Genomic DNA, 25,442 nt, shown 5'->3' on the forward strand with positions numbered 1-25,442 from the left:
ACTTAACTTAGTCCAGAAAAATCTGTCTCAGCTAAACTGATCCTGGGGGTATTACAAAACAGAAGGTTTGGGGTTTTTTTTTCTTACTTGTTTGTTTGTTTTAGTTTTATTTTTGGTATTTTTTTTGGGGGGGTGTGTGTTTGGGTTTTTTGTTGTTGTTGTTTTTTTTTACCAGAAAGAGAAAAGACAGTGAGAAATTAAGGAGACCAGCTTAGTGTTACTGTCAGTACAAATTACCAAAATTTGATGGTTTCTAAGAGATTGCACTAAACATGAAAATGACTTCCTACACTTATTGCTGTGTGCTCCTGGGCTGGTGAAGCTTGAAGCCTAAATGCAAAACCAAGGCAGAAAAATCTTGACATGTTGCTGTAAGGAGAACATTGGTATTTTGAATGAACAATGTGAGACAGCCAAACAAGTTTAAATCTTTGACTTTGCAAGAATGAATCACAACAGACATAGAAGCTGCAACCATTCAAAAATACGGTGCTTGGAATAATTGTTTTTTAGCTCCCCTGTATAGATGAGCCAACATTTTTTATTTAAAGGGGAAAAAAAGGATTAATCAATTTTTAAGACTTTACAGCGTATGAACAATTATGTGATTTAGCATATTCCAGGCAAGAAATGTCACCCATCTCTTAGCACTGTTTGAAAGACCTGCAGGCATTAGTGAATTTTCACAGCCCTTTGTAAATAGTCAGTTGTCCACATTTTAAAATTTTCAAACCATTCTGCTGTTCTAAGTTTCACTTACTTCACATTCCAATCATTTTGTCTAGTTAAACCTGTGTTTGCAGGTTAGACCATGTGGAAGTCAAGACCTATTTTTGTTTTGATATACTTCGATAGATTTTGTCAGTCCCAAATTCAGGAATTCATTCCATTTTATGGAAGTGCTAAAGCATAACTTAGAATTTAATTTAAAATCAGCAGAAATTGAGCATGTTTCTGTGCATTTGTTAATAATGTTGTATAATAATGTTAATAGTATTGTGCAATTTCTAGACCCTGAGAATGTTTCTCGGGGCTCTTGCTGGATGTACCCTACTATCCATATGAAGAACTGTGCTATCTAATTAATAGTGTTAGCTGCTCCTTCCAGAGCCCATCTCAGGAGATCTCTTGATCACTTCCCTATGCTTCATGTTACAGGTTATCCTGCATTATGTATTAGGAAGTCATCATGTATTCCTCACCTACCTAACCTCGTGCCCACTAGGTGGGCACTTCGGTTGCAGTCCTTATTGCACCAGGCACATGACTCATACTGCATTTTTTCCCTGATGTATTTGGACTTTTCCATCTGGTCATTCTCATTCTGCACTAGCTTTACCAGGCCTGCTATAAGTCAGACCACAGGTATCCTGCACTCAGCTGCCTGTTTCAGTCTCTCCTTCAAAAACCCTGTCACTCTGTTTAGGTAGTAAGCAGAAAAACCACACTTACAATTATACTTGCTTTACCAAAATTGTGTGTACCCACACCTAGCTATCAGTTTCATCACCATTAGATCTCACTTTGATATCTAGGTTTCTTGTTTTTCAAAATGCTCTGAAGAGCATTGCTTTAGCCTTTTATAGTAGCATTTGCCTTTTATCTTCATGGCTTGTGTAATATTGTAACCTGGATGCAGTTTTTCCAGTAGTAGTCACATCGACCCTGTAAACACAGGCAAAGTTCTGATTTAATTGCTATAAAAATCAAGAAATAGACATTCTTTTGTCCTCAACAAACTGCTACTTTATTCATCTCCTACATAATTTTCAAAAGCACTGATTTCACGGCTACAAGCAACCGTATGTTTGAGTACAATCTGTAGTCTAGATATATGTTTCTAGATATATGACCTTGCTTTTGTCTACATTAAGTCTACTATATGTGACTAACCAACCTTTAATAAAGTGCAATAAAAAGACTAGGAACGTCTTAGTGCTTGGGTCTTCCATGTACTTAATAGTTACCTCTTGTCTGAAATCTTGTATGTAGAATAACAATTTTACACAAAAGTATTTTGCTCCTTGCTGACTATTGGGTTTCCTGAAGGTACCATGTCTAGTCAGTTCCATTTCCTTAACACAGTTACAAGATTTTGAGGAAAAATGTAAGTAACTCTGAGGATATTAAGAAAAGCCATTAACAGTTTACTGGTATGATATTGATGGAAATTGGCACTATTTTTTCTGCCTCATCAATTCCAGAACTTAACTAGCTAACCCAAAAAATTCTTTTGCATATAAAGAAGTTCTTTGCTTCATTAACGTGTTTTCCACCACATGGGTTGTTTTTTTTTTTGTTGTTGTTCATTTGAGTTTTTTTTAGTTTTTTTGCTGTGATCATCCTAACACTTTGAAAGTGTAACCTATAAATATGAAGAAGGACTGTTTGCATAATCTAGTATCAATTCTGAATTTAATGCAAATTCTGATCAAAAGGAAGCAACACCGAAAGAGCTGCAAACTTCTATTACACATATTTTGGTCCAAAAATTAACCACTATTTCTAAGAATAAATTTATCATGAAAATAATTGCAAGAATCTCAATACCTTGTGCCCTAATCACTAGTAATGCTAACTAGGAAGGGGATGCCTTTTCAAGTACAAGAGGAAGCAAATACTATACAACTTAACTGTTACTGAAAAGTAAAATGCCAAGGTCATGCAACAAAAACATTAGCTGAGAGAAAAGATATAGCTGAAGGTCTTTCAAAATACACCTAACCACATACCTAGTTTGTAGGGTACAATTTTTAAACAGCACAGAAAATTTTTTTTCTCCTTTTTTGCTTATCCTCTTCAAAACCAAGTAAATCACTACTGTGTACATACTGTGCACTGTACATTTTTGGTGTACAAAAAGAAAAAAAAATAAATGAAAAAGTGACAGGCTTTGAAAAAAAAGGGTCATCTGCCCTAGTAAGTAATCTCTAGAATATCCTGTAATTTTACTATCATAAATAACTATTACATGACATGAAGAAAAAGTGAACTTGCATCAGAAGTGCTGGTCAAGACATCAGGTAATTAAAGGAAGCCCATAGGTACACTTTTTTGGCCTGTAACAGCAAGTGTGATGAGTCTGAAGAAGCAGTGGTGTGTCTGGTGCAGACCTCTCTGTCTGGGCTAGTGCTGCCGTGCTGCCACTGAAGTCATTGGAGCAGAACAGGCACCAGCAGGACCCGATTCACACAGATGCTCTGCTACACGTGTCCAAGGCTGTGTGAGACACGGTTCGTGCAGTAAGATCATAAGCATTTCACTGAATTCCTTTGTACTGCATTTTGTCCCAGTTCAAAACACAACTACTGCTTTCTCTCTTCTGTCCCTTATGCCTGTTGAGCCTGTAGGCACACCTGATAAAAGGATTGTTTCTGACTGCTTATCAGCACAGCAAAGTATGGAAAGGACCCCGCACCGCAGACAAGTCTTTCAAGAGAAACAAGTAAGAACTTCGTTAAGTAGAAGAATATTTGTAAAACGGAAACAAAATGTATACTGGAATACCCTTAACTTGCACAAAGGTCAGCTCAAACCACTACAAGTAGCAGGTATGATATCTAGAAATGACTGCATTGTGTCAAGATACATGAAATAGTGCAGAAAAATGTCATATTGTTGCTTTTTATTTGCTAAAAATAACTGTTTTCAAACTTCGATAATTTTTTTGGCAGGAATTATGATGTGAAAACATCATCTGTAAAAATACTTATTTTTAATATTTATCTTTTAATTTCTTTTATTATTTCTTTTATTATTTTATTTTTTAAAAATAATATAATCTCATAACAATCATATTTTACACAAGAGGTTTATGATGGAAGTAAAATAATTTATATCACATCTGGAAACTGTTATCAATAACAGATAATGAATAAATATTCAACTGTGATGGTTCCAAAAACTTCAATACATTAAGATGTGTCTGCTCCCCTGAGTCCATCACTCTCTTTAGCAAAGTAAACAGGATTTTGCATGTTTGAATATTTAAGAAAGTTACTTTTCAGTCTTCCATTTCTACATGAAGTCCCCATTGTTCCTTGAACTGCAGGAGATACATTTCTTGGTCCTTTGATGATTCACTAGATACCTCATTCTTATACAGTCTGAACAAAATTTCCTCTTTGTCTGGATCATCATACTTGAATACTCCTTCACACACCTGATTTTCAACACTGGACAGAGTAGGAATATACAGTCTTCCATTGTCAGGATCCCAATCGACTACTATGGTCTGTTCACCTTCTTTATCTGTGAGGCCCTGTGTGATTTTTTCCAGCTGACGATAGGATGACTGCCCAGATTTTTCAGTATCCAGGTCCACAGAGCTCATATGGGTCTCACATGTCAATTCATCTGCTACATCAACCATCTTCAAATTAAGTTCCTCTGTTTTCTGTCCCAGACAAAGGTCTGCTACCCTCACCTCTCGTTGGGGGGAATATGGCTGTCCTATTTCCATATCAACCAAGTCCCCCAAAGTGATCTGTGGGTCACAGATCTGTCCCCTGGGGGCAGAAAACTTCTCTTCTATTTTCTGACCAGGTCTAAAGTCTTCAGTCCTTACATCATGTTCATACTCTACAGCCCCTGCATTTTTATTTCTCAAAGTATTCTGTGTCCCAGACTGGCCATAGGATATCCAGTTTCTAGTTTGGTCCCTTTCCACTAAAATATCTTCTTCGTGTGAAATCTCTTTGTGTGAAATCTCCTCGTGTGAAATATCAAGCAAGTGTTTTGTTTCCAGCACTTCTGTAACAACTTCCTTAGAAGGCAAATCCTTCCCTTCACTGCCATTGTAAACAGTATAGTAGTGGGCACTTTTCCTTTCCGACAGATGACTGGATTCCTTACAGTCATCCCCAGTAACGCTGATAAGATTAAGCATCATTTTTTCACTTGGTATGAAAACCCTTTCCTTGCATTTGTCAGTGTACTGCCATACCTGGAAAGTAAGAAATATTTTGAGTGAAGTATAATAAAAATACCATCTTGCTTATTCTTATACCATCAGATATTTTTAAAATATAAGGCTAGGTTAGACTTTATTAGGAGGTTATTCCAATTTAGAGAAGAAAAAGGTTCATTATATAAATATTCATGAGTGTCAATATGCTCCCCTTTTTTTATTCTATCCAAAGTAAAATTATATTATGACCAGTTCTAATATCCCTTTTCTCATCTTTCCCATGTCAAAATAATGGTTAGAACAATTCTGTCAAATACTGGTTTTGTTTCCACCAACATAAACTCAAGCAACTTTAGAGAAAACATGAGGGTTGTCCTTGGATCAAAGGTTACTCTTTTTAACCAGTGCAGAGAAAACGCAGCCAAAACCAGTTTCCATAAGTGGAGTCAGGTAGCATGTTAAGGTATAGCTTACAGACAATAGAATAATACCAGGTTTCCTTTCAGAAAGGAAGCTATACATCAGGTTGAAATGCTGTGTATGGAGCCTACGTTGTGCAATCTGCCCCAAGCTGCTTTTGTGACTCTGTGAGAAGTCATCTACTTTTCCTAAACAGGAATCTTTCCGAAATTACTTATATTTCTAACAGGAATAAATTAGTGTGTGGGTAGTCACTAAAGTGAAGTGCAATAGGAAAAACAACCAGAAGCTGCATTTGAATGCTTTCAAGCTTGAATAGAGGACTAAGACCACTAATCGATGTACCAGGTAGTCTGAAAGGTTCTGCAGGTCAGAAGTGCTGGGCCAAAACAAACTGCTTATTCCACCTCCACCTGACTACACAGGGTGCTCACGTGAAATAGTCTGTAGGTTGGGAAAGATGGAAAGCATCATTAAAATACCAGGTTTATATTAATTTTTTACTTTAACTGAATCTAGAGGTGGAGGTAGGGTAGTTGAACCAGGTGTCTTTGAAGGCCTCTACCAACCCAAACCACTCTGTACTTCCATGGTTTTGTAATAAAGCCGGTGCCTTGTCTAGTGCAGGAGGTGTCTCTGTGCATATCTGAACACACTGCAGGAATAGCCACTCTACTCCTTCAAAGCCATTCTGAACTCACAGTCCCTCTGTGAAGATTTCTCCTGTCACCTCTGTGCTGCTCTAAATTCCTTCAGAAAAGTCAGCGTGTTGAAACCAACTCCCTTGTATCTCCCATCCCACGGTGTCATGCAGATTGGATTAACATTGAAGTGTTAATCCAATTCATACTGTAATTGTGTGTTTATGGTTGAGCAATTTGTTTAAAGATAGCTGTGAGAAAGCTCTGCGCAGCTCACGAGCTGGAAACCAATAACATTTCATAGACTTTATGTGTTCTTTCTAAAAATTAACAAACTCTGCAGCACTAGAAATTTGCAAAAATTTTTTGTAAAAAGTGTTTTTGGGCTGTCTAAATAACAGAATGTGTTTGTTCATACATTTTTGGGTGTCAGGAAATAGTACAGTATTTGAAAATATTCTTGAAATCCAGATTAAATTATCTGTGTGGTACACGTGTTTAGTCCTTCACGAACACAATAAAGTGGCAAAATCTGGTATTACCCAGCAATAGTCCAAGAGAACATCATGAGGTTTCTGTACGGCTTAATGGTCTTCTCTTCCTGTTTCTGAATTCAACAAATTAATAACATTTTCCAACTGACTTTCTACAGTGCTTCATCTTAGATACATTAACTGAGTTCTGACAGAGCTTCCCTCAGTGCACCTCAGACCTTAAGGTTCCAAACTCTTCCCAAACCAACAGCTCTGTTCTGATCCTTCTTACGTCTAGTCATCTTTTCAGATGTGGTCATCTTTTTAGACACAGTTGCTAACTTGAGTAATTACTCTCTTTTTCTTGCATTTAATAACCCTCAGTGTAGTTTTCTTTTCTTGATCTCAGTGGCAACTAGAGCTTTTATTTGGAGCTAGATGTGGTTTCCTCCAAACCTGCTCGAAAACCCCGGAAAATGCACAGCTCTGCTGTGACTGCCGAGGTTGGTAGTGACCTCCTGCAACAGAAAACGCTTACCAGATTTGTTGGATGTTTTTGTTTGTGGACATGAATATACTTGTGCACACAATAGCATGTCACTGAAATAAAAAGGACAGCCAGCATGGTAGGGAGAACATATCCAAATGCGATTCTTATAGTCTCATCTTCTGTTTTATCTGTTAACAAAACAAAAGTTTTCATTGTAACAAACAACTTTTTAATGCATTCATTAAATGCATTCACCACATTGCTTGGCACATTCACCACAGTGTATGCATTCACCACATTGCTTTTTGGATACAGAATGCAAATGTGCTAGATAAACAAGGAACTTTCAGGAAATAAATAAATAAATAAGTAACATTTAAGCTATAGACAATTTTTAGTATTGTCTAAATCATAAATGAAATTCTAAAATGAAGAAACAACCCCTCCCTTAGGTTCTCCTGTTGCTAACCTCAGACTGACCCAACTCTGCCACTTCCAAACCTCATCATCATCATGGCTAGGCTTCGCGAACGAAGATTTAGGAAGGTTCTCTCCACGTTTGTTACAAGCACGCTGGTGGCTTATGAGGCCAATACGAGATAGACATGTCCGATTGCAAAAGACACAGCAGAAAGACTCCTTAGGAGGTAAATTCTGCAGGGCGCGATTCTTTCTGCGTTGTCTTTTCTCCTCAGGAGTGATCCTGTGTGTGTTCTCAAAGGAAACGGCAGCGTTATAGATGGTGCGTCTCCAGGCCTCCCAATTGGAGGCCAGAGTAGACCAGTCATGTTGATCAATATGGCCAAGGCTGAGATGTTGTTTCAGGGAGTCCTTGTATCTTTTCTTCAGGGCTCCTCTCATGCGGCAGCCAGTGGCAAGTTCACCATAGAGCAGGATCTTAGGGAGGCGGTGGTCCTTCATCCTGGAGACGTGCCCTGCCCATCGCAGCTGTGTTCTCAGCAACATGGCCTCAATACTTGTGACTGCTGCTTGTTCTAGAACAGATGTATTGGTCACATAATCTGACCAGTGGATGTTTAGGATTGTTCGGAGGAAGTGTTCTAGGAGACGCAGGTGGTGGCCAAACCTCATTTGAAGAGAAAAAAAAACAACATTCTCCACGCACTAAGACAACTCAAAAAATGCAGATACTCTTCTTCAGAAGTACTGATGTACCTTCCTGTCAGTAGTTCCCAGCTATGTTTTTTTTAAAGGTAAAGATTTTTTCATTGTTACAAATCCACAGAGAAGGGAGAAACCATGCTAATTTTCACTCTCAGAATGGATACATAAAAAACTCACAAATTCAGTCACCATGATTTTTTCTAACTCACCTCTTCTTTTTGTAATTTACCAGCCTGAACATACCTTTCAAGGTAGCAATGCAATATTCTTTGGAAAAGCCACTGTCCAAAAGCGGTGCGGTGACATGTATCTGTGCACTGACACAATAAGCTGTTTCAGGTTCTAACCAGGGCACAACCAGGGTGTGGTTTCTGATGGAGAAGAACCACTGGAAGACATTAAAAATAGATATTTCCCCCCCTCGCTTTTAATTCCTCAGCTACAGAACAGTAACAAACACACACATTTTCTGGAAAGAATAATGATACTGTAAGAGCTGCCAACTGCATCCTTTTTTTCCAAATGCAATCAACATTCAAGTTACTTAGTACGTCACATCCTCTCTGAATATTTTCTCTTCCAATCTAACATTCTTCTATCACTACTGAAAAATTTCATGCTTCATATGAAGCAGGACTATGTGCCACTACTAGCCCACGTTCTCATGCTGATGTTGCAACAGAGCTAAAGCATCACTCCAGCCCTGTCCTGATGCATAAGCCAGTGAAAAGCAAGTGGTACAGTTCCACAAAAGCCTTCCAAATGGGATGTTCTGGTAAAGATAGAAGCCTTAACATAACAGATATTACGTAGACTTTGGAGTCCAAAGTAAAGGAAATGCTATATGTCCTGCATCTTTATGAAAAAAAAACCAAGCAAAAAAATCCCAACGCAACTAACCAAAACACTAAACCAATTTCTCTACCTCTAGTTGCTAATCTTGGTATTTTAATATCCCTTTTGACAGAAGGTGATCTTTTTGGTGTAAAATTTCCGTCTTTTCAGGAAATTCAGAGATTTGCCATACAGAGATTTTGCCTGAAGGATAGGAACAAATGCATGTTTTTGTAGCTGATCACTGAATCAAAGCTGATCATCTACTGGTTTATGCTGGGAACTATTACTTGCTAATGAAATGTAAACCTCCATAAGCAAATGAAATTTTCACATGTGGTGACAGAGGATGTGCTTTGTCATTATGTATTTTGAGTACTGCTAGTAGACTGAGTGGCTGTGGAGTGTCTTACAATCTTATAATTCCTATAAGGCTGTGAATCTTATTTCAATCCTTGCTGTTACAGACATAGTGCATTTCAAGAAGCACAAAGCATAGATTTAATATGAGCAGTTCTACAGCCCTGTCAAAGCTTACCCGCTTCTTTGTTTTTTTTTTAAGGACAGACACGTTGTATTGCAGGCCAGGATACACTTGAAGCAAAGATATGGATTCTTCCTCAGGACTTCTTTTCCACTTCTCAGGAGCAGTCAGAATGATTGAAATAGATTTGTCAGTAGAAGATACACTTACCATGGGTGGATCAATTTTAGCTGGAAAAATAAACATGTACAAAAAGCAGTTAAATTCAGCAGAGGCATGCTGACTTGAGCAGTTTTTCAAAGGTGATAATATTAATTTTTTGCCATGTTTGAGGGAGTCTAAGTAGGACTTTGAACAATTTATTTGTATCAGTAGAAAATTACTTGATCTGAGGAGAGGATCTTTAAGGGAGAAGGTGAACACTGACTTGGAATTTTGCCTAGGAATTCCTGGGACTTCACAGGATAAATAACCTTGAAACTCAATTTGATAAAACAAGCTAAATTACCATCATGTTCTCAGATTATTTGGCACAGATAAGAAATATTGGGCTCTAGAGTACAATTACTGCTTGGCTTAATAAAGCCTTTTCAAAATCAGAGTTCTCCATACTCTGGATGTGCCAAGGCTTTTATTTGCCTTGAGAAAGGCTTTGCCATAGCATGACAGACTATTCAGTATATGTAAGACTATACATATATATATAACATATACCCAAATTCCAATTTGATTATTTCAACTACATCTGCCAAAAGCATGAATTGGAAACAATTGCAAAAACAGTAACTTCATGTTAAAATTAAAATATCATATGCTATAAAGGCACATGCAATCTGGGCACACAGTATTAATCAAGGCCATTGAACATCTGGCTGTGTGCTCAGCTTTCCTTACTGTCTGTAAGAGGGTTGAATCGTGTGGTCTCCACCCAGTCAGAGAACATTCCATTTAGGAAGGCTTTAACGCTTGCGTAGTATTGTTCTTCATAGTCAGAGGTCTCACTGGAGAGGTCACACCATGTTCTGTTTATATTCCTGCATTCTGGCTTTCTAATCCATTTGCCAACACCATACCTATATTGAAAAAGAAAGAGAAAGGAGCTGTACAAAAGCTATTGCCATTATTTTAGTCGTCTGATAACATAATTTTCTGTGCTGTATTATGGCTGATAAAACAGCTTGCGTGTTTAGCAGAAATTTGCAACTTTAAGGAATTCTCAACCTCAGCAGAGATGAAGCACAAGACTTCTGAAAGTTTTTAATGAAAAATAAGTGAAGGGTAGGCCCTATCCAGAAGAGGCCAGCTAGAACTAACTGGGATGTTACTGATACCAATCTAAGTCAAGTTTTGCTTGTGCAGATCAGAGATCTCTCAACTTCAATCACCACTGCTGTAGTTTAAACTTTAAACACACAATAACAAAATAAGGATAACTAGAGACAATGAGTTCTCTCAGAATGGTCAGTCACTCATCCTCATGTACGGACACAGATGATGCTCAGGTTTCCAAGATGAGTGAGAGGAGACTACTCATTCCTGGCTATGGCTTCTTTTTCTAGTTTAAAAGAAACACTACATTGCAATACAATGAAGTTCAAAATCCTTCTAGTTGAAAAAGTAGCATAAATCTGCTACCAACAATTTCTTGGTACTGAACAGCTCTTATACACTAGCAGAACAAATCAAGACTTCCTTGGAAAATTCCTGTTTGGATTTGCTCAGAATCTCCTGCTCCTCAAATTCACATTATTAAGAATTCCCCTTAGACCACTAATTAGTAAGGGCATGTGGAAGCTTCTGTATGACTGCAGGACAGGATCACTCACCATCATTTTCCACCTCTGACACCTCTCCTAGGTGAGTACAAACATATGCATATTTTTGTATTCAGCATGAAAGATGGCCATACCTATGGCTACAGACTCTTTCGTGGACCAGCTGGCCCTGCAGAGTCAGTGTAGCCAGTGCTCTCTGAACATTTTACTTCCTACACAATTATCATTCATTCCATAATTGCTGAGCACTCTCCCCCTTTCTAGGCAGTGGACTGTGTCACTCCTGTTAGCACAGAGGGCAAGATCTGAGCAAAAGAGGTTGTAGTCCATTTCCATTTAAATATGTACAGAAGACTCATGTGGACAGATGCCAATCCACAGAACAGTCCTTCTTCATTCCTCTGTCTCATTTTTTCAGGAATGCCTCTGAAAGCTTCTGTAGTATTAGAATGTTGCATCCTACACTTATTTCATAGGAAGAATGTCTCCTTACACATTTTTTAACTGGATGTGAAATAAACAGTTGGAGAAGGAAAAAATAAAAACCACATTGCTTAAGTCTAGCCCACACTTTAGTTCTCCTTTCTTTACTTTATATCAGCCCTATCTTGCATAATGTTTTAAAATTTATTATTTAAAATGCTAAAATAAAAGTCAGTGGGAGATAAAATAAACAAGCCAACTTACACTGAATACTTCACCTTGTAGAGTACTCCATTGCCTGTGCCTTCTGGTGCTGACCAGTGAAGGATATTCTTCATATTTATAGATTCAAAACGGACATTCCTAGGGTTGAGCAAAGAACAATACAACTCTCCTGAGAAGTAAAACGAGAAAGGAACAACACACACTAAGAATCTGCAAATACATATGCTTTCAGGTTATTTTTAAATAAACCATAAAATTCTACATTTCTTAACATTCAAAGTGCAAGTTTGTTGGCTATGGAAAATTGATTTTTTTAGAAGTGTCCCTAGCTAGTGCAGTCCCAAATTCCATCTGCACAAGTGTATTTTTTCTCTAGCAAAAATGTCTTTCTCATTTATAACAGGCACTGACATGGAAATATACATGGACTGAAAGCTAAAGCTAGAAAAGCTTGGCCTAGAAGAGACACACATTTTCAAAACTGCAAATGTATTTGAATATCAGAACACTTTAACAGTGAAAATTGTAAAAATATCCTTAATACTTCATTAGAATCTTCTTGTAGCTGAGTGGATTTTTAAAAGTCAAACCAGGTATTTTTTAAAAAGACACATGCAGTGTACTGCAAATACAGCTTTACAAACTGATGTATGACTTTGTACTAGAGAATCGGACTGGATTATCACAATAGCCCCAGGGTCATTTGACCATCCCTGTTGATTCTCCAGAAAGTCAAAAGCAAACATCTACTTTAGGTCACTCATCTAAATTGCTGTTCATTGCACCAGCTTTTGAAATTAATAAACAAGCAAGTCTGAGTCTCTTAAGAACTCAGTTTCACATCTTTCTAATTCCCACTCCTAATCTAATAAATGTAATGGAGATGCTCATATTGCTAAATTGCTTGCAAAACGGAGCCTGTGGGCCCATGGGAAGAATCCCAAGTTCAAAGTTGTGGCTCAAGCCCCAGCACGTCCTGCCAAGCGCCCACGGGAGCAGCTCTGAAGCTGGCACTGCTGGCAAGGAGCTTGCCATTGCAAGTAGCCATAAGAGCACAGCAAAGAGAAAAAGTGACTCTGTAGTTCTTCAGGAGTTTTCAAAATCCTTTAAGCTCTTCCTCCAGGGATGTAATTCTAGTTCTTAAGATAACAAAAAGAGGAAAAGAAAGAGGAAAATAAAATATATCAACAAACTGTAGGAACCTGAATGAATAGACCTTGACCTCTTACTTCTGTAAGCAGACCTTAAGGCTTTCTTGTAGTATATTTCACTATTACTAGAGTAGTAGTGTTCATCCTCCTGTATACGTAACATATAGTTGCTTTTGTAAGCAAGTCAGCACCATTTGCCTGATTAACTTGCAGACATAGCTGTCTTTGAGCCAAAAGTAAAAGCTTTTCTCTTCAATAGGTTTATTAAAACAATCACCTTGCAGTTTTGTAGAGACCAATTACTTTAAACTGTCTCAGTGCAGACTCTGGGTTTTCCAAGCCTCTAGCTGTATGTTAATGTTCAAAACAACCTCCTTGTTGTATACCTTGCAGGTATATGCCTGCATCTGTATTTTCAGATCACAAAACTGTTTATGTATGGTATTTCTAATGTTACTCTCTTTTATCTCTAGCACTTCCATAGTGTTCAGTGGCTTTCATTTTCTCTAGTCAGAAGAAGTTTCGTCAGGTACAGTCCTTAGGGCAAGCTTATTTATTTACAAAAAGTATGTAGAAACTCCTATTTCCTTGAAACTTGGACACAGAAATGTCCTATGACAGTCAGCTTGTAAGAGCTCAAACTATGGACTCAGTTATAACACAATAAAAAAAGTTTCAGGACACTCAGGGATGTAAATGCAGCAGAAAGAGTCCTCCTGGAATTTGCCTTACTCTAACATTTAATTCCAAGTGGGAGATAGAGAACCTAGAAAATAAAAGGTTTTGATTTCCCCCAAAATAAATGTCCTCTGCAACTGCTTTAAGTGGATACTAATGTAAAAATGAAGCTCTTCAGGAGAGCCAGAAAAACAGCCTAAAACTCGCAAAATCTCTTCAGTAAAATAGAGAAGCTCCTAAAGTACTCATGTGCATGTTACCAAGAAGAACAAACCAAAAGTAGCATTACATGGACTATGAAAAATCATTCATGCATCAAGTTTCATTCTTTGTACCACATCGCAGCACCACAGTGTATGACACTACAGGAAATCCAATTGCATAATCAGTAACTGTGCATAAGAGATTAGAAAAAAAACCTAAAAAATCTCACACAGAAGTCACACAGTCCTGCTGCTAAAGTTCCCAAGTAGAAGGAAATACAACATAGGTATTTTCTTAGATTGATGGGAATCAAAGTCATAAAAGGTTCCTCCTTATAAAAACAATGAGGAAAAACCAAAAAGCCCATCAAGAAGATATTAAATAATAAAACAGAGACTGGAGAATACTATTAGATATATATTGCACACTCCAAAAACCTCTGGAGAAAAGATTAAAACAATTTTAAACAGCAGCAGATGAGAAGGGGATTTGTCTCTGGTAACTTGGGTTCTGAGCAAGGCATCTAGTTTGCAGCAGCCATAAAATGCAGAGGAAGATAAGCTCTTCCATAGGGTGGTTCATCTCTCTAGTCAGGATGGACCAGACTGGGTACATCTGTTTCCCTCCAGTGGAGGAGGTGGTTATGCCAATTAGCCTTTGGCTCTGCTTCCTTGGCAATTAAACTTAGGAGGGATGCATCTGGTCCAGGGAACAGTGACAGGGCACTCTCCAATTCTTTACTTGAAAAGGATACTCTACTTTCCTTGTCCACCACAAACAAGGAGGAAAAGGAACAGAGTTCAGTTTCAACAAGAAAGTGGGCACTGGGAATTACCCCTTGTGGGAAGAGGAGCAACACATGAGGATGGGAGGGCTGCTGGATGTTTCAAAGGACAGATTAGAAAAATATCTGTTAGAAGAGGCAGTAATTTAGCTGATTCTGCCTAGAAGTAGTGGGACAGACTTAAGGTCACCTCCAGTCCCATTTTGATAGGCCTTCTACATACATCTGATAAATCTGACTTTGTTCAGTGTAGTACTAAATTTGGCAGGGGTACTGCTGAATCAAGTATAAGACAGCTAAAAGCATCCCTAACAGCTCACTTTTCACACATTTGTCTTTAAAATTTTTTAAATGTGTACTACTTATCAGGCTAGTCCATAGTCACCAAACTGTGACTGGAGGCAGCCAGCTCATCACGGACAAGGGAAATTACTTCAATTGGTTTACTGAAGGCTTTTTGATCACCTGTACTGTTCCACATTTGTCCGCCTTTACATAAAAATATTTATATTCTTCAAGCACATTTTAAAGTAGCAAGAGTCATGCATTTGTCTGTCACACTAAAATATTTTTAAACTAGTAACATGTAAAGGTAGCTTTTTGACTCTTTTTTTTTTTTGATTTCTCTCCTCCCAGTGTGGTTTCTGCTGTGGTAAATGAAGTTTCAAAACAGAAACACTGACTGCAGCAGAGGAGCCAATCTCAGTACACAGAAGCCACAGACTCTATCTTTACAAGATCTAAAGCATTACAACACTGCTGGTGTGCTCCCACCTACCCCCAGCTCAGAGTGATTTGGAAGGCAGAGGGACGGAGACCGTTAACTTTCCATGAGCTGCAAAAGCAGAGATTTGGTTTCTATTTCTCGTCCCTTCACTAAAGGCTTCTGTTTGCCCCTACAACAAATCAAGCAAGTTAGTCATACCTCAATTCTGAATACGTAAAACAAGAATAAAACTACCATGCTCCCTATTTCTCCAGGAGGAGTTAAGAATAAACTCCATCATGTCTATTTGATGATCAGTAATATCAGGGGACATCATAGAATATAGATCACACATAGAGCTTGTATGCTCCATGGTTATCAGTCAGGAAGGGACTCAAGTATGTGCATCAGCTGCTAATTTCAGTATCTTGTCTTTGAACATACTTATTTCAGCATCTTGTCTTTAAAAACAATTTGTCCAGTTATATTCTGCTTTATTTCGATTAAATGAGATTAATGGCATGGGTATCACATAGAGTATTTTCAGTTCGTACTGGTCTAAGAGCGGAAATCAGTCATACATGTTGCTTTGCTAGGTTTAGTCTACCTCATCAGTAGCCTGCAATGGCTGTCATCACTTTCCAATATAACAAGCCCACTTTATTTATTTATTGCATGGTAGAAACTGGAACCCTTATTACTCTCTTTGGAAAGGCTGTAAATCAAACCTTGAGTAATATCATTCCTTACATCTTCTTGACTGACACCTGGACTGGAAATAAAGTAAACTTCTAACAGGCAACTCCCGATCTTAGAATAAGCTGTTGCAAGACACTCCAAAACAGACATGACTTAGCCTGAAAACACCTTTACATGTGAGTGAAAAACCCCATTGACGTCAGTGAGACTATTCACATGACTAAAAGGCTGTATGGCAGGTGCTTCGTCTTCTCTTTATGAAAGCGTCTGCTGGGTTTCAAAACCTGGTCGGCTTTAATCAAATAGAGCCCCCTCCCAGGTACATGCCTTGCTCAAGTCAGTACTCTTCGAAGCTCAGTCCTGGTTACAGCTGTATCTATCTATCTATACACATGTATACTTGATGATCCTTCTGAGTCCCTTTCAACTTGGCAGATTCTGCGATTCTGTGATTTATACAAACACAAGTATAAACGTACACAATTTCCATGTTACAACCATTATCCATTCAGTGCATCTGCTTTTTACCTGCTAGGAGGCCCTGCTGCCTGTCTCAGTGACAAACAGCTGCGTTTAATGTCAGCGCTGCAGAACAAATACAGCTGCCAACTACCCATGTCCTCTTGCTCTAAACAGATTCCTTAGCTTTGCACTGGAATCAGGTAACCCGGCAGCTGCAAAGCATAAAAATACACAAATACATAAAAGCACAGATATTTTTTCTGTACACTAGCTAAAGTTCTGGGGTGGTGAGAAGGCAGAGAATCCACTGAAAGATGACCTATTGGCATCACAGTGCCTTCTGTGTGAGTACTGTTGTTGACTGTACTGTGTTCAAGCAGTGATCATCTGCTGCATTTTACTATGGCAAAGCATAAGGGTCCAAAAACCAAATTATCCCATAAAACATAGCAAGAAAGAAGGTCACAGGACTCTCTAGACAACTGTAAGATATAATTTAAGACAATGAGTGATGTGGAAAGCATTAATACAGAAAGACAAGCCTTACTGCAACAGGTTTTCCCTCTAGTCACAGCAATAAAACCCAAGGACGACTCCCCTACAGTCATCTCAGAATTCAAAACGGGAACCGCTTTTCTGACAACAGCAGACTTTGTTGTCAATTACTGTCGTATTTTCCTTTACGAAAGTGGCCTTTGGGAGCACCTCTGATGGAAGCACCTTAGTGCTGGGCACCAAATTTGTGGGCAATGCTGCAGGCACACCCTGTGCCTCACCATTTGCAGCCACTTCAAGCCCATGGATTGAACCCACACTTACACATCTCAGAGAGAGGACAACCTCTCAAACTGTCTGAATCCCTGATTTACCTTTTCCCACTGGTATCTTAGACCCACCAGTGAATCATCTGGCAAATCAGGAGCAATCTAGGATACACTGCTTCTGGCAATGAATGCTGTAAGCCACTGCCTTGTCTTTAGTCTTTCTTTTCAGCTTTGTGTGAATTCCACCAAGCTCCTATGACATTTTGCTTGCTCCTTCTATGACGTTGCTCTTTGTTTTTCAAGGCATTTTTGCTCTTTTCTTTCTCCAGCTCATCTGTTTTGATGCTTATGTTGTTCTCAGCGAAAAACAGTCCCTCAAGCACATGCCTAAGCATAACATTAAAATAAAAATGGTCATACTCAGTGCAAGTGTCCATTTAACATCATGTTCAGTGGCACTTGTGAGCTGAGGGTTGGGGTTGTCTTTTCTGGCTCATCTCCAGCCTCAAGCAAGTCAGTGCTGGCCATGAAGGAATGTGGGGGAGTACACCAAGCAGTAAACAGGGAGACTGGGCCAAAATTGGAAATTGTAAGTTACATGGAGGAAGGAAAACCCAGCAAAGCCAGGAATACGTTTTAGCAAACGTACTACTTATTATCTTAGCAACAATATAAACAAGTGAGTTAACTTCTTAAAAATTAAGTGAGCTTGAAAGGTTTTCTCTGTGCTGATTCTTTTTGACTCGAATTCAGCAATCTGGGTGAAAAGGAAGAGGAGAGGTATGTAGAGCCATTACAGCTCAGTTGCCTTCCTCCAGGTGGGTTTCTGGAGCTCTGGTGTTGCCTGGTATGAAGTCAGGCTAGCGAAACCTTTTGACTTGAGCAGCACTGGTGGGAATGTGGGGAGGAGCACGGAGGTGATTTCCTGTTTGAGTCGTAACGCTACTCAAGAGCTAACCACAAAGCACACACTTGCCCTCCCAGAACAGGAGCCCATCACTCCCATCACAGCCTGTTTAGGGGGAAGAAAGACAGACTACAGGAAAACCAGGTGGTGAAGCAGATGGAAAAGCATGAGACAACAGGTGGGGATGGGTGGGAGAAGGATGAGACTGGGGCATGTGGGGATTGTTTTTCAAGAAACAGGCAGACTGCCATTGGAACCTGAGGAGGTCATTTGGCAAAGGACTGCAAGTGGAAATACACCTTGAAGAATGGGAGATGCAGAAGTGGGACTGAAGCTGTGGCTTGCCCTGACACGCTCTCATCCTCCATATGAAGCCTTGCCTTCATTTGTCCAAACCACTTCCTAACTTATAAAAATACCTCTGCAGAGAATATTGGTCAAAGAACATTACAGACTTAGTCCAGAAATACCCAACTCCAGAAAGTGTTCCTAGCCCATTGAAGGTTTGTTAGGAGACAGCTGAAGAGGGCCATGGCAGCTTACATCTATTGCTTTTTGGTAACTTGTATGACAGAAAAAAAATAAACTGAATTTTCTTCCCACTGTGTTGAAGGTTTGCAAGTGCAAGAGTAGAACTCACATTACCTAGCCATGCCCTGCTACACTTTCCTTGACACACTGCAGCAGGCAGAAGTTGTTGTGGGTATGTTTTCCATTGATTCTGAGTGATCAATACTGCCTGAAACAAGCAAACAAGGTGAGTGAAATTCAAGGTGTGCTTGTCTCAAATTAGTCACAACACCTCTAGGCTTTTAGAGTTGTAATCTGTTGGAGGTGTTTTAGGCTTCAGGGTTTTGTTTAGTTTTTGTTTTGTTGTTAGGCTTTTTTAAATTTAATTTAAAATCGAGTGAGGTTTTGTTAAGTTTGGAATGCAAAAACATTTCCTGTCAAAAATTAATTAATTTTAAAAGCCCAGTGGTGACATAGGGCCATGACATAATAGCTGTTTTTTAGAACAGATGTTTTGAAGTTGTATAAAATGCTAAAAATAGCCTGACTGTCCAGCATTTAACTTTGAGGATTTTCTTTTCTCTCTAGAATATAATTAGCATTACCAATTTGTTACTGCTTAGATCAACCACAACCCAACAAACAAGAAAATGAAACCTTAATTAGAATACCTCTGACATCTTACATTTGTTTTTCAAAATATCCAAGGGTTACAGTTAACGTCTCTATTTGAAATACTGTACAAATGATGCTCTGCGACAGTTATCAGCCCAGTTCTCATACACCTCTAATTCATCCCTACATCAAAGATCTATTTGTTTACATGTAAATGAGCAAAAATTAGGTTCGGCTTTCATCATTCAGTGATGACTAATAACTATTAGGCAACAACAGTCCAATTGGAACTATCAGCATCATATTTATTGCCTAATCAGTGTTGCTCCTGGCTCTATGACCTACTGATGGCTTGCCTAGAGAAGGGATTTTTCTCTTCTTGGTGTCAAGACTATTTCAATTAGTGAAATCTGATTTTGAACTCACATTTTTCCCTTGGACAGGAGACTGAGTGTAACGTCAATGGAGGATGAGCACTTGCCTTCATATCTGAGGGAAAGGCAGTCCTCAGAAGATGCAAGTCAAACACCTTCTTTTGCATCCAAGATCTAAGAGGAAAGACCAACACCCCCAGCAAGCTGTCACTGAGGTTCAAGGGAGCAGCCAACACACTTTGGTGAGATCAGGAGGAGCGTGACCGTTGTCTGGGATAGCAGAGAAGCTAACTTTCAAGTAATTTAGGTTGATTTAGACTTGGAAATCTGAACAGGTCTACTTCTAGCAGCCAACACACTTTGGTGAGATCAGGAGGAGCGTGACCGTTGTCTGGGATAGCAGAGAAGCTAACTTTCAAGTAATTTAGGTTGATTTAGACTTGGAAATCTGAACAAGTCTACTTCTGTGCCTGTCTGCTACTTTCTTACAGTGGTAAAAGCCCTGTCAGCAATTGCACGTGCTTCAGCCTTCTCAGGGCACAGTCAGGTTTCAATGCTTCTGAGCCACATCCTGTACACTACTATTACTACACCTAAAAGCAGAATATCGATGTACTTACAGAGAACACAAGGAAAGCCATGAGAAGCAAAGTCTTTGCAAACCAGATGCAATAATAAATACTAGCTCAACTGCTCCCTCCAGCCTTCAAGAAAGTAGAATGAAACAGACTAACCCCTTTCATTTAAGAGCTATAACACTCACTCATGTGCTCTTATGCATGGAGTGTGATTAAGTTCAAATACCTAAGTCTTGGTAACAGCATGTCAGATCCTTTCACCACCTGAAGCAATATTCTTCTTCTTTTTCTTCTCTTTGGACACATTCCTTTTTCCCATCACAGAAGATGAAGTGGGAAATGGAAGGCTGAAAAATAACTAATCTATCAGGTGAGATTTAACTAAAGGTGCTGGGATATAGAGAAGGTAAGGAGAGACTTCAGTCTTCCTCCTGTTCATTCACTGAGCTTAAAATACTCTTGCAGTAGCCAGACAAACAAGAAAACTCATCCATTTTCCATGAGAAAGAAATATAATTAATTTAATCTCTTCAATTGTAAACTATCCCATACCTCCAGTCCTACAACTTATTTCCTTTTTTTTCTGATTTACTAGTTTTACTGTACTGTTTTCAAAATAGGATGAACTGTGAATAGAAACCTGCAAGTTACTGGCACACCAAGTACAAAGCACAAACAGAGCTGTATGTCATTTAAATACAGCTCTCCAGTAAAACCTCATTTTTATTTACAGCTTCCAGAAATCAGGCTCTTACAAAAGTAAGCTTTCTAAAATATGGAAGCTCTTGTTTGGCTCATAAAGGTTGGCTTTACTCTCTTAATCCTGCAGTTGTAGATAATCAACAGTACTTCTTAGAGAGAAATCAATCAGCAGAAATCAATCTGTACAAGCCACAACTGTCAAACCAAACATAAACAGGAACTACACAAACACAAATGACCTAAGTAATCCTAACCACTTGCTTCGCTCGGAATTAAGACTATAAAGGCCACTAGACAACAACAGGCACAGAAGGGTACGGTTATCAGCTACAACATCTGAGTGTTTGCATACGGAACTGCAATGCACTCCTAAGTTTTGGACTTTAATCACGAATCCCAGCAATGTTGGAAGTTTCTCTATAGAATGAACTGCCTCCTCTAAACATTTCCATTCCTAATTAACAGTTGATAAGAATTTGCCAAGTTAAGGAAATCATAAGCAAAGCTCAGCACTAGGGCAAAGATCACAGTGTCCAAAACAGCCTGGCATGAGACTGAAAGCTGGAGATGAGAAGATAAGGATGAGCCTTTTGACTATACGAACATGACACTCCTTCATATACTGCAGTTCTCCTTATGCTAATATCCATTTTTATTTATTTTTATTTTATGCTTATTCTTCTTTCCTTCACACTGGCAGAGAGCAAGGAAATACGTAAAAACACGAAGCTCAACCCTCCTATTAACTTCCACTCAGTACTGAAGCTTAATGACTTCTCTGGCAAACAAGAAGACAATTGTCTGTGAGTTCTTACTGCATTTGGGTAATGTACAACCACCACTTGAAGTGCCATCTATTAACTCCACACAGACATCCCAGAATCCATCAATAGGGCAATTAGCTTATTTATTACATGCACACTGCATGCCTTATATATGAAATAGGATGATGCTTCAGTACACCATTTAATAGTTTAACAGTTACTTGCTGTGTCTACACAACAGACTAGACTCTTTTCAGTTCCAAAAATGTACCTTAAATCACCTTGTGTCAACATCAAAACATCTCCCCACTGCTCACCTTGGAGCCAAGCATTTCACTTCAGTTAGTCACAAATTATGACTGGTGCTCAAAGACCACGTATTCATGGAGGAATAAAAGTGGTTGTTCAGGCTTTGTTTCTATCAAAATAAGCTGTGCAAGCTGCTTCAGTTGTCCCATTTTTTTGGGTGAAGGAATTACAAGCAGCAGTCTCACCTCTCCTCTCCAATTTAGGAGCAGCACCCACATAGACACTTCAAGTTTTTAAAGCACTGCATGTATGCTGACCTCAGAAAGCATTCTCAAGTCTTAAATGAGAAGGAAAGGAAGTGGATTATTAGCATTGGAATATTGCCTGCCTTTTGGATGGTTTTAACATCAATGTGGTCCCTGAACTCCAGCTCAATGGCTTAACTGCAAAGTCCATACCATGACCCCTTTTAGCTTTTTATTCTGTATTTCCCAGAACAACATCTTGATAAAAGGGATGTTTAGTACATTTCAGTGCTCTAGTAACTGTGAAAGAAAACACATTGAAATTTGCTTAAAAAGAGGCCTGAAGCTGTTTCTCAAAATGTAGGTCTATTTATTGTTAAAAATACAATAAAGTGGAATATGAATGGCAGGTAAATTAAATCAGGTGTGCCAATGCAGACCAAGCAACTCACACAGCCATTAGAAAACATTAGAAATGGGAAGTTTTTAAAGTCACATCCAAAGAAATGCTGCTACTATAGAGTTCAGAAAAGAACTCGACAAGAGATCCCAAAAGGACAGGCACAGCACAGATCCTGTAACATGTAATGTAAGAATCTCAGTCTACGAGGTTCTGCTGTAAAACTACTTCGTATGGCACTTGGGTGCCAGCACAATCTTCTATTCCAGCACAAGATCAAACACTCAGATTGCAATACTGCAACCACAGTATTTTCAGGACTGCCTCTGCTCCCAGCTGGTAATCCAGGCTTCTTCCATTGGAACAGAGTACCCAAAAGGGACTCCTCTACCTATCACTTCACTTTGGAGAAAGCACATGAGCACTGCTATAACAGTTCTACACTTCATGTAATTTCTTCCATTATTAGCAAAATACTGCTAGGATGAATCAATCTAACATTTACTCTCTCATGCTGAAAAAGGTGAAAATAGAAGCCCTAAACTTTCAGTGAAAGGCACAGCTCTCCCTTCCTTGCTAGTATTGCTGACTGTCAACAAAACCCTGAAATTATGTCCAGCTAAAACCTCAGGAATGTGCAAACAGATTCCCTTTTGCCTTGAGCAACCATTAGACAAAAGCAGCATAACCCCCGTGACATTTTTCTAAACTTTCTTTGGAATCAAAACCAGTAGTAATCACATTTTACAGGTTTTTTTAAGGGTACCTGAATACCAGTTATACAGATTTTCCACAACACTTGCACTGATGATCAGTGGACTTAAATAAGATGAAAATTATGTGGACAGTTGCTTAAAAAGAAGCTAGCATTGGTACCTCTGAAAGTCACCCAATATCACTGATGCATATTGGAGTAGTTTGTCAAAAGAGTTAACTGGGACACGTGAGCTGAATATCTCTGCCAAACCCCCATCCTGACTTTTTTTTAATCTGGCTCTCGACTGCTTAGCTGGGGATGGCACCTGTCAAGCAGAACGGAAGATAAAAACACCAAAGGTATTTGGGGAATTATCTCAATGGGCATAGCACGGACTATCTCAACAGCACGCAATCAATTTACAGCTGACAGCAAATTAACACAGAGCTCTGTAAGACCTAATTCCAGCATGATTATGGAGAGAAGAAAAAGATGAAGCAACATCACAGAAATACCCAGTCGTTTGCTTCCAGTTGAGTGCCGGAGGCCAGAAACACGAACACCAAATAAAGGCACGATTGCCTAACACGGACGGCAGTAGCACTCGAGACCTGCTCCAGCCTGCCGCCTCCCTGGCTCCGGCCGGCCGCGGGCTGATGGAACACGGCTCGGCATGGGGGCGCGGTTCCCGCTACCGTCCCGGGGAGGGATGCGCATCCCCGCCGTGACGGCGACAGGCGGGCAGTGGGATGTGCAGCGGCACCTACCTGTGCACGCCGCGGGGGCCGGCGGCAGGAGCAGGAGCACCAGCAGCAGCCAGGCCGCCCCCCGGCACGGCTGGCCGGGGACCATCGGGTCACATCTCCCGGACCGGGCGCCACCCGCTCCCCTGCGCCGCTGTCACGCAGGTGGAAGGAGCCGGCGGGCGGGCAGGGCAGGGCTGGGCAAGGCAGCAGAGGTAGGGAGGAGGAGCTGGGCGGGCGGTGCCGTGCTGGGCGGGGGCTGCAATGCCGGGCGAGTGCCGCGCAGAGTTCCCACGGCCCCGTCTTCCCGCCGTGACGCTCAAACCGCGGGGTGACTTCTGCTGCACCCCTCGGTGCTTTCACCGATGAGTAACTCTCCCTCGAAGTCACCGTGAGACGTGGGTGGGATGTTGTTGCATCCCTCTTTTTTTTGCAGAGAAAGCTGGAGGCCAACGTGCTACATTTTCCCCGCTGCTTTGCATTTAACAGTGTGTTTGGACATGGGAAGAGGCTATGGAGTCTACATCCTTGGAAATACTGAAAATCCATCAGTGATAGAGCTGAGCACCCTGCTCCACCTGACCCTGGTTGGAGCAGGAGGTCTGCAGAGGTTCGTTCCCACCTCAGCATTTCTGGGCTGTGAGAAATAACATGGTTTTGCTGTGAACAGAGCTCTTGCTGTGTTTGTGTGAAGCTGCTCACTGCAACCAACACCAAGAGCAGAAGGAGGTGAGGGAACTGGACATAGTGCACACTGTCCTTGTGGGGTCCTACAGACTGAATACTTGGGGAGGCTCTAGCAGGTGAAGGTGCTTTGACACAAGCCCTTCTTCCCTCAGATGGATACATGCCAGCTCCTTTCTTGCCTACTGACCTGATTCGCTGTCTTCCCACTTTTGTTCCCTTCAAGTTTACCTCCTCCATCCTGGCACCCTTCAGCCGCTTTTTGATTTCTCAGTCCTTTCATCACCATATACTTTCCTGTCATTTCCCTTAGGTCTTTCTGCATAAATGAAATATCATGCAAGCAAGAGTCAGGTATCAATACGACTGCTACATATCAATGCATTTTGAAGTGATGGTCAGCATGGGTTGACTAGTAAAATAAGAGACTCTGTCTGAAAGTTAATGTCTTGCTTATTTATCTAATTCTAATTTGTAGAAAATTAGAAACTAAGAACTGCATATGGTAAATATATAAAATAATATATATTGTAAGTATATATATCATCATCATGGCTAGGCTTCGCGAACGAAGATTTGGGAAGACTCTATCCACATTTACTACAGGCACGCTGGTGGCTTATGAGGCCAATACATGACAGACATATCCGATTGCAAAAGGCACAGCAGAAAGACTCCTTAGATGGTGTATTCTGCAATACACGGTTCTTTCTGCGTTGCTTTTTTT

General features: G+C 39.8%; 1 protein-coding gene across 3 annotated transcripts; it reads right to left on the bottom strand.

Annotated features, from left to right (window-relative positions):
* Positions 1–3,788: 3,788 nt before the first annotated feature.
* On the bottom strand, positions 3,789–24,140 carry IL20RA (interleukin 20 receptor subunit alpha). 3 transcript variants are annotated; one of them, XM_017829660.1, is made up of 7 exons: positions 24,056–24,140; positions 11,839–11,968; positions 10,271–10,449; positions 9,431–9,606; positions 8,302–8,446; positions 6,982–7,121; positions 3,789–4,945 (listed from the first exon to the last, which is right to left on the bottom strand). In XM_017829660.1, the coding sequence occupies exons 1-7, from the start codon at positions 24,138–24,140 to the stop codon at positions 4,004–4,006; spliced, it is 1,797 nt and encodes a 598-aa protein (XP_017685149.1). In that variant the 3' UTR covers positions 3,789–4,003. The 3 variants fall into 3 exon arrangements, with proteins under 3 accessions (XP_017685149.1, XP_017685150.1, XP_017685151.1); XM_017829661.1 differs by having other exon boundaries at positions 11,839–11,937; positions 24,056–24,136; XM_017829662.1 differs by lacking the exon at positions 24,056–24,140 and having other exon boundaries at positions 11,853–11,960.
* Between the last annotated feature and the right edge of the window lie 1,302 nt (positions 24,141–25,442).

Source organism: Lepidothrix coronata, unplaced genomic scaffold (genome assembly GCF_001604755.1).
Source record: "Lepidothrix coronata isolate B3197 unplaced genomic scaffold, Lepidothrix_coronata-1.0 Scaffold167, whole genome shotgun sequence".
Lineage (NCBI taxonomy): Eukaryota > Metazoa > Chordata > Aves > Passeriformes > Pipridae > Lepidothrix > Lepidothrix coronata.